Raw genomic sequence first — 10435 nt, 5'->3', positions numbered from 1 at the left:
CTTTTATTAAAATCAAAGCATATGCTGATTTTTGTCAATGGAAAATCTGATCATGTTCTTTTGGGAGTTGGATTTTAGTGAAAAATTAGTTTTGTTTCTGCCAGTGCAGCACAATTCTAAAAGACTTGACATAAATAGTCCCGTAAGAAAATTTGAATCCATTTTGTTTCTCATTAAAAAGTCTCCAATCCTTCTAGGAGGTCTTTGGAGAAAATGAAGTTATTTGAAAAATTTTGCTCCTCAGACAAAGTTGTGGAAGTGGTACACAGTGAAGAAATATTGTGAAGTAAATTAAACTGTTAATCACAGAAATTCATCATATATGAGACTACTTTCTTTTTCTTAAGCAAAATTTTATTTCTTCCTACTTTCAATAGGAATTTTCAATGGCGTACTCTGCTTATGTTCTAAAATGACAAATACAGGCAGTTCTTTTAACTTACCTTGATTATCTTGTCCTGATAGCTGCAGAATCTGCCTTCTGTTTTCTATAACAATGCAATAGTGAACTACAATTACCATTTGTATAAGAGTTGGGATGAATTGATAATCTCCTATTATTGCTTAAATCAAAACAAAGCTGGGACTTGACCCCACTCTCATTGCCCCAACAAATGCCTTTATCTATAACTAGTTTACCAGAGTATTTATTGCTGCTTATAGTTTTCAAATATTGAACCTAAGTTTGCAACAAGCACCAATTATTTAGCACATAATTATTTAGCCCATCTTCATAAAATAATTGCTTGCTGATGATATGTTCAGTATTTTATTGCTGTCTTTTGTATTCAAGGCTTTCTATTCCTTTGTTATTTACTTACTTTCCCAGATTCCCCGAAAGAATTAAGAAATCACAAGCATCACTTGATGCCCAGTAGCCCACATTCTTTCCAAGCAGGAGGTGGAGACAAAGAACACAAAATGCTGAGAAGTCTGCTAGCCATTATCTTTCGGGTAGCTTCAGTTCACTATCTCTGGAAACTCTGTAAAAGAAACTCAGATCTGACTTGTACTAGAATGCCCACCTGAAAGATACTTCAGTTTTATTTCAGAAGCCTAATATGTCTTGCAAAGATTTGTAAACTTTATGAACGTGTTTTTAATTTAGATTTAAAATAGAAGTAATGCAAATTAAAATAACCATGAAATACCTTATATTTCTTTTCATGGGGAAATTAAGAAAATGACAATCATGACACACCTGAAAGATACTTCAGTTTTATTTCAGAATTTATTTCAAATTTATTTATTTAAAATAAATTTAAAAATTTATTTTTATTTTATTTTCAGTTTTTATTTCAGTATGTCTTGTGTAAAAGAAACTCAGATCTGACTTGTACTAGAATGCCCACCTGAAAGATACTTCAGTTTTATTTCAGAAGCCTAATATGTCTTGCAAAGATTTGTAAACTTTATGAACGTGTTTTTAATTTAGATTTAAAATAGAAGTAATGCAAATTAAAATAACCATGAAATACCTTATATTTCTTTTCATGGGGAAATTAAGAAAATGACAATCATGACAGAACCCAAGCTCATTACTACATTAATGGTCAGTATATATATTGACATCCTGACTGAGGGCATCGTAAAAATGCATCTAAATTTTATCCTCATTTTGGACAGTGCCTATCCCCATTATCCCCATTATCCCAATTTAAAATGTGACAATTCTTTTGTAAAACATAAATATATTTGAAACTAAATCTAAACTTAAGTGCTGTTTAGAACAAGGATGCTTTCTCTGTATCAGGCCTTTGTCATTGCTTTTTGTTGCCTTAATGAGTCATGTGTTGTGTAAGATAGTAGGCAAGTATTATCTTAATATCCGTTGATGAACAAGTATATTAAAGGTTGTAGATTAACCTAAATGCTGCTTGCTTTTTAAGGTAAATTAAATGGTCGTATTAATGTCATTGTTTTATCTTTTAACAGTTCAGCCCTCAAAGAGATTTTTAAGAAGTGAAAGGCCAAGACACAATACCTTAAAAATAGTGGGATCTGTTGTATTTCCAGGTATTTTTCTTTAAACACAATGTAACAAATTTTAGTGAAAATATTGTTTTTACCAAGAAAAGGCCCTTCTTTGTAATATCTATTGTTGTTGTATTGTTTTACATGGCTTTAAGTGGTTTACTTAATTACAATTCTGTACTCACTTTTGTATACTTAATAGGCTATCCCATAGCATATATTTCTGTCACTGGAATTTATTTTTCATAGGTTTTTTTATTCTTTCTTATAATTTTTATGAAACCAAGATAATTACTTCCTGTAATTGTTATAAAAATAACAATGTTCTGTGTACTCTTCCACCTGGCCAGAGGACTCTTGCTCCAAAATGCTGCTTTCTTGCTCTGTAGGTATTCTGTGTTCATCTTACTTGTTATGTACATAGAACCTAAGACTTAAAATTTGTTATATCTACAACAAAAATTAAGAAGAGATAAGAATTAATTGCTTTCTAAGTTAAATCCATCTAACTCCAGAATATAATATTATCACTTTCTCTTTTCATTAAACAAAACAATTATTGGAAAATCTGAAAATTAAATTAAAGACTGGGCCATTCCTCCTTGCCATGTATTTACTCATGTTGCTTTTTCTCTAAATGCACACTGCTGGCTTGGTTTTGGTAATACTCTTCCCCATAGTTTTCTCCATATGTGTTTTCCAGTTTTAGATTTAGATAGAAGTGATACTTCTGTTGTTTGGGGGAATGCTAAAAAACAACATTTTTTGACCTTTTTTGCTACAAATTCCTAGACATACCAATTTTTGTCCAAAGATGAAACAATTCTGGGAAATATTTTTTTAAATGTTTCTCTTAGTAGTTTAACTTACAGTATTACTTAGCATTAATGTTAAGTAATGGCTCTGAGTGTTTTAAAGGTGTGGTCTACTAGTGTACTTTTGCTTTCTTCTGATTCTGACTCATGTCTGTAAACATGGCTACTACCAGAATGGCACAGGGCAATTTGAAAGTTAGAAACAAAGATTAAAATGTTTTATCCTGACTCTGTTTCTATACAATTTAGTATTAATAAAGAATATTTCCACCTTCTCTGGTACAGACTGTTGTGCGTATACTAGGCTTGGCTCCAGTGGGCAAATTCTCTATTTTAAATTTTTTTTTTTTCACCAAAATTTGGTTAAATACAATGCTACACTATTAAAATCCTGCCTTTTTAAAATATCTGCCATAAATTTTCTTTTTTGGATCACTATCTGAAGTAAATATTTTTATAATAGAGAGAATATTAATGATTAAGAAAAATAGCAAAGGACTTTTAATTAAAAGAGTAAGACTTTATTTTGAAAAATGAAGAATAAGGTTATACCTGGTAGGTAGATACTTTTTTAGTCATTGTTTTCTATCAATCAGATGCCCTTCTGTTATATTACTCCTATGATACATGTTTACAAAACTTTCATGGAAATCTACAGTGGTGGGACAGAATTTACCATCTTGGCAGGTTATGATAATGATGACACTATAATATTGTTAATTTCTATTATGGATATTAAATTTTAAAAAATATTATTACAAGACAGAACAAAATGACCTTGAGGAAATAAAAAACAAAAGGTGAAGTGGGAGAGGTATGGAATGTATACAATTTTGTCCCAATAGACTATTGCTAAACCCAGTTGTTTAGAAAACTTTGAGAAAAAATATTAAGGGTTTGCAATGGAAAAAGACTAATCATATTGGCAGTTGCATTAACATGTAGAATTTATATTAATTTTAATGCTTTGGGATTAAAAACAGAAATACCAGCTGCAAATGGCATTTATTTCCATGATATACTACTATATACTATACTACGTACAATTGAAAATATATACTTTGCTGTTTTCTGCAATATAAGTTACTGTAGAAAACTGATTATTAGCTGGGATGGACATACCTCCTGATCTTAAGACTATCAAAATTCTGAAGTTATTCTTAGGTATTAAATGTTACATCTAAGTCTTTATTCTGTTTAAACAACTTAATACTGAAATGTGAACGTAAGTGACTTTTAATTTTTTAATGAAAGCAAACAATCATACTTGGAGAGGAGAAAAAACTGTGGTGGCATTACTGCCAGTTGCCACAGGGAATCTGAAATAGTCAATGGTAAGGTAACATTGTGGTAATTTGCTTATTTGATTCAATTTTAATAATTAGTCAGATTCTCCAAATCACAAATGTAGTAGCTGTAATGTTTTATACTAATTATATCTTTTCAGTGGCATTAGGGTAGCCTGATACAAAGCAAGGTATATTCAAGTTTAGACCTCACTAGAGCATACATATCTAGTATCCCATGCTCTGGAAGAGGACAAATGCTTTGCAGAATGTCAGTGAGAAGGGAATTAGAAGAAATTGTACACACTGAAATCCTGCATATTATGGAAGTGATTATGACTACACCAATCATAGTTTTTAGAAACAACCAAAGATCCAGAAGCACCTGTATGCTACAAATCACATACAAGACATGTACACCTGCTTTGCTGTGGGAAAAGACTAAGTAAATCCTTACTTTACGCAGTTTTCTTCCTATCGCATTATATCTGAATTAAACAATAGGCAGCTCACCATTTAGTGAGATACAACACTAAACCCCATTTAAGCAAATACACTGTGCACTGGTAAAAGGCAATTGATAACAGTGGAAACAGCAAGCTTTCAAGTCTGAGTATCCTGCAACTTCACTCTCTCGTGTGGGTTGGAGAACAATTGAGACAGAACGCTGCAGAAGCCCGTGCTTATGAGAACCTAGTAAATGACATACTCCATTCAGGAGGATGTTACAGTGCACCGTGCCTTTTATTTACACAACTAGATAAGCCTAGAACTAGAAAGAATTCTCTTAATTTTATTTTCCAGAGAAAACAAACCTGCTCTCTGTTTTGTAGTTCATTTTGATGGTAGAGATAACAGAACTAGTCCCAAAATCAGAACTCCATTCATGATTGTTGTTGAACCACTGTCTTGAAATTTATATAGCTCACTGTTAGGATACCATTGATAAATACTTGATGCTAATGTTAATTTTTTTTTTTTCAGTTAAAGTTTATGTCAAGCTGAATCACAGCAGTCCACGTATTTTATGTCTTACAAATCATCTGCGAAACTTAGAACTGATTGATCCAATATTCCAGTGGCATGGACCAGGTGGTGGTCTTTCTTCAGGTAAGCATTTATTTTCTTACATGACCCCCCTGCACCCTCTCCCCTTCTACCCACTCCCTCCCCAAAGCAGCATGAGGATTATAAAAGTGGGAATGTAAATGGAGAAGTAACTGAGGATACTTTGCAAGTATTTGTATTTATATTGTAGAAACTAACTTTCACTTTTCAGAAAGGGGTGAGATAACCAAATTAAAACACATTTTCAGATCTCTGTAAGAACAGTGCCATCTCTAAGGAACTAAATGGATCAGGGCATGTTGGATACAAGAGAGGCTGAGGATGACATTCTTTGCTGCACTGAGAGACAGCTGAGAGTGTTCTGCAAGGACAGAGTAATAGTATGATGAGTGGTATGATCTAGCCCAACTGCTTGCTCAATGACAGACTACCTTCAGACATGAAGTTGCTTAGGGCCTCAACCACTTGAGTTTGGGGAATCTCTATACTTGGAGATCATCTGTCTTTTCTGTGCAACCTTTTTCTTTTCTTATTTTCAATCACAGTTTCCCTTATTGCAACTTGTCATTGTTGCTGCTTGCCCTTTTGTGGTGCACCTCTTAAAAAGTATGGGTTATTCTTCCCTGTATCTCCCCTTAGGTAGTGAAGGACTGCAATTCCTTCCTTACACTTCTCTAGCGTAAAAATCCAAGTTTCTTCTGCCTCTTGTCCTGTGCTCCAACTCCCATATAATCTCAGAAGCCTTCTTGTTGACTTGCTCCAGCTTGTTAGTATCGGTCTTGTACTGAGGAGTCAAAACTGGACACTGTTCCAGAGTGCCCAAATGAGTGTTGGGTAGGGAGAGAATAATCACTTCTTTTCACCTGCTGGATATATTGTTGCTAATTCAGCCCAGTATGCAGTTAGCCTTCACTGCTGCAAAAGTGTGTTTCCGGTTCATGTTCAGCTTAAAATCCACCAGGACTCCCAGGTACTTTTTTGCAGGGCTGCTCCCAAATCATCTGGTCCATGTCTGCATCTGTTGCTGCTCTTATTCTGTCCCAGGTGTAGGATTTTGCATTTATCCCTGTTGAACTTCATGAGGTTTCTGGCAGACTGTGTCTCTAATTGTGCAAGGGCCCACTGAATGGCAGCAATGTCCTGTAGTGTATCAGCTCCCGCTCCCCACCAATTTGACACCCCCCTCCCCCTCCCCACCCCGTGCTAATTTGATGTCTTTTGCATACTGGCCAAGAAGGCATTCAATCCTGAGATGTAGGCCACTGGTAAAGACGTTAAGCAGTTCTGGTGCTTTTATCATCCCTGAGGAAAGCTCTTCATAACTGGCTGCTAGGTAGATCAATCTTCAAAATGACAATGCAGACAGTTTTTCATCCATCTTGTATTCCACTCATCTAGTCCATATGTCCATAGTTGGGCCACAAGGATCTGATGGAGGACCATACTGAAATCCTTGCTAAAGGCTTTCAGTGTATATGACATCTACTGCTTTTCCCTCGTCCTCAGAGGCAGGCATTTAATTCCAGAGGACACTCAGGCTGGTCAGCCATGATTTGCCAATGGCAAATTGATACTGCCTGTTCTCAATCACTGTCTCATCATTCATGCGTCTGGAAATTACTTCCAGCAGTTCTAACATCTTTGCAGGGCCTGAGGTGAGGATGGCTGACCTGTGATTCCCTGGGTCTTTTTCCTTGCATATTTTTACAATGGTCTTTCTGGTCATTGGGGACCTCATCACCATCAAAATAGACAACAGTCATGAATTAGTCAGCTCCCTCAGCATCCTTGGATATATCTCTTTCTGATCTAGAAACTTGTGTATGTCCAGCTCAAGTCAGTCCCTAACACCACACTTCTCTCTCCCTGTAGCATCTCCCCTAAACTCTAGTAGAGCCTGGGGCAGGGCTGGAAAGCAGCCCTTGCTAGGAATAAGTGAGACAAAGGCGGCATTGCGTACCTCAGTGTTTTCCATGTCATTTGTCACCAGGTCATTCAGCCACATTCAGCCTGGGGCCAACATTTTTATTGCTCTTCTTCAATTGCATGTGTTTCTGTTGGCCCTTCACATCCCTTGCTAGTTTTAACTTCTGGTTAATCTGCTTATTGAGAATTTAACCGTTCTTTTTCCAAAAGATGCCTCTAATGTTATCAGTGTCCTAATCTGCTAGTATGGCATGAAAACCCCAAATCATTGTTTCTGCAGGGAATATATTGGGCTACTTGTACATATCTTATTTTTCTCACATAGCTAGGTTTGCTTAGAGAGCATGACTGACTCCTCAGTAGTATCTTTCCAAGTCTGAGCAGGGAACCTGAGTTCTGTTTTTTGTTTCCTTCTGTGTATGTCTCACCTTTTAGTGTAATTTCATTTTTAAAAAGGACAATAAGCATTGTAATGAATGTATAACCCTGTTTAGTGTCTTGTTTTAGTTTAAAATTTAGTTTACAATTTAGTTTACAAACCATTCATCCTTTTACAGTGGCACTGTTTCCAAATACTATTTGTTTTCCTCTTAGTCTTTACTGCTGTCTGTCAGAACTCTGTCCTTGGTCTTATATTTTCAAGCAACTTTTTCTGTTACACAATCTAACATGCCATTTACACCATTGTGATTCTTTATTCTTAATCCTCGACAAGCCAACCTTCATAGCAGAGCATTTCACATTTATATGACATCTAACACTACACTGTGTTTTTGCTCTGAATCTGAGAACAGACTTTGCCCTCAGAAAGAATTTTTAGCATTCTTTGCCTCAAAGTGGTATACATGGTTTTGCTTATATTTAAGCCTGTGGGCTATGTCATTTTACATGAAACTGTTAATCTCTCTTGGGATGGATATGTTCTGGTTAGCTCAGTGTCCTGCATTGTAACTGATATATTTGGATGCCCAGTCTGTGATGCATGACAGACACAGTATCAAGTATATTGTCATGTGTTGAAGCACTGAGCTTAATCTGATCAGACAGAAGACAACCTCCTGATTCACAATTAACAAAAATTGTCCGTTTCATTCCTCTGGCTTTTGTTTACTCAAACTAGAATTTCAACATTGTAGAACAGAAAACCATGGAGACCTCAGACTTCTTCCAGTTGACAGGGTTAAATCTCTCTGGGCAGATTGCTTCAGTAGTATACCAAGCTGCTATGTCAACCTTGGTTCACTAGCAAAAAATCTATGGTGGCAGAGGTTCTTGAATCTGTGGCAACTCCAGGTGTACTGGAATCAACAGCACGTGAAATCAGCAGCAGTAAGAAAACCTTGTGTTTTCCTGACATAACTTTCTATAGGGATGAGAGAGTTTTTTTTTTAAAAAAGCTGTAATGAGAGGACTTCAGCCTCAGCCACCACAATTTTGGGTAAATACCACAAAGATACTTTTTAGTGTCCTAGGGCTGTTGTCATATTCTTCTTTTTTTTTTTTTTTTGACTCAGAGAAAAGAAAGTAGAAACAGACAAAAAGCTATTTAAATTTTCTAGCTCATGAAATGTTTGCTGTGTAAAAGAACTTGATCATTCAGCCTCCTTTTAGAACAGGTGTAATCCTCTCTAAGTGGTAAAAATCATCTGGGTTTTAGTGTGACTAGTTAGTCTTCTAACATCTATCATAGCGAATCTCCATAACAGTAGGAAATTAGGACTCATAAACCTTGCTTGATACACTGTTTCATATTTTTCAGCATGGTTGTAGGAAAGAAAAGAACTCTTTCAGTGCAAATGTAGAATTGTGAATCATGTTTTAGGAAAGACTAACAAAGTACTGCTTCTTGGAACGTTTCAAAAGAAATGCAATTATTTAAGCATGAAATCTGTAGGAAGAGAGCCTATCTTTCATTCTACTGTCATAGTTAGAAAAATCAGATTCTCTTTCAGGCATACCAGCCCTTGACACACACCCTAAGAAGGTGTTTGTGCCACAGAATTCTGTCTAGCTATACACATCAAACATCATGACTACAGTAAAAGCTCACAAAGAACAGTAAACACTTTTCTTTCTGTAGCCATTAAAAACCAGTTTTGTTTTTTGAACAAGCAGCTTTGTTCAGATAGTTCCAGTCCACTTATGTGCAGTTGATAGGGTAATGAAAAATTAAATACTGCACAAAATGTAATTTAAAATCATTACAACTTTAAAATTAGCATGTAATTTTTCTTCACTTAGCATCGTGACTCATTTGTACTAAGATCTGGAAATTGTACTTTGAAGTTTTTAAACAGCTGTTGGGCTGGTTGAGAATAAATTTTTCAAAATACACCTTAAGTGGAGAAAAAAATTAAAATAATTGATTCTTATGTTCTGGATCTTAAAGTTTTACTGCATAAAACAGCACTTTTGATGGTTTTCTGAACAGCTAAATAGAAGAAAAAAGAGAAAACATTTCAATCTTTATTTCCTAATGTAGACATTGGAATAGGCCTGTTCTAGTTTGGTGAAAATGAACCTAGGAATCTAGATTTACAGGAAATTCACTGCTTTTCATACACATTGCCACCTAATTTATGCATAGAAGGAATATTTGTGTCAGAAGATTGTGACTATCCTCTCATAGGAATGAAAAAAATGTGTACTATAGTTTTGTAAAACAACGCAACTGACAAATTAAATAGGGCACTCAGCCTCTCAACTACAAGCTAAACCCCAGGTATTCTAAAACCTACTGTTGGTATATCAAATGGTTCTGCAGCGGAGAGGAAAGGAAAGAGAATCAAAACAAATATGAAGCTGCTTTTAGTAGATGTATACATCTGTATACTTATGCTATCCTTATAACCGATACATGACTTACACATGTTTTCCGAGAGACTGTCAGAGTCCTGTCTGAACTACAGAACAGAGCATGTATCATTGCTAAGAAACTTTTCAGGTGAACTCAAGTTTATTATATGCTGTGTTAGCTTTTGTTTCTGTACATGTATAATTTAACATCAATGAATTTACCTATTTGGACATCTTTAGATACTGCATATTTAAATTTGAACATGCTCAGTACTTTAATCTGATTAATAGAATTTATGATCTGGATTGATAGCTGTTTCTAAATGTCTGAAAAATATGTTTCTGAAAAGTCCATTGGCCTGATTCTGCTCTCATTTTCTTTTGTTCTTAATATATAATTTCAAAATACAGAAGTTGCTCTACTGTAAAACTGGTCTGAATAAGAGATGGGGTGGGAGGATGTGGAGTAAATATTTTTTGCTTGTAAAGAATTGGAAGGAGAATAAGTCTGTTCATTTTAAGTGTAGTAAACAGAGAAACAAAAATATAGGAACACTTAGTTTTTAATAT

The 10435-nt window shown here is 35.1% G+C and overlaps 1 protein-coding gene across 1 annotated transcript in view; it reads left to right on the top strand.

Annotated features, from left to right (window-relative positions):
* Positions 1-1935: 1935 nt before the first annotated feature.
* ZPBP (zona pellucida binding protein) overlaps positions 1936-10435 on the top strand; it is a gene marked incomplete at its 5' end in the record, with an annotated part of 24010 nt that continues 15510 nt past the window's right edge. The window contains 2 exons of the mRNA XM_010290715.1: positions 1936-2016; positions 5060-5185. Coding sequence (XP_010289017.1) covers positions 1936-2016; positions 5060-5185 — 207 coding nt within the window. The remainder of the gene's footprint in view (positions 2017-5059; positions 5186-10435) is intronic.

Source organism: Phaethon lepturus, unplaced genomic scaffold (genome assembly GCF_000687285.1).
Source record: "Phaethon lepturus isolate BGI_N335 unplaced genomic scaffold, ASM68728v1 scaffold5617, whole genome shotgun sequence".
NCBI classification, from domain to species: domain Eukaryota; kingdom Metazoa; phylum Chordata; class Aves; order Phaethontiformes; family Phaethontidae; genus Phaethon; species Phaethon lepturus.
Note: the sequence above shows the minus strand (reverse complement) of the source record. Positions and strands in the feature narration are given on the sequence as shown.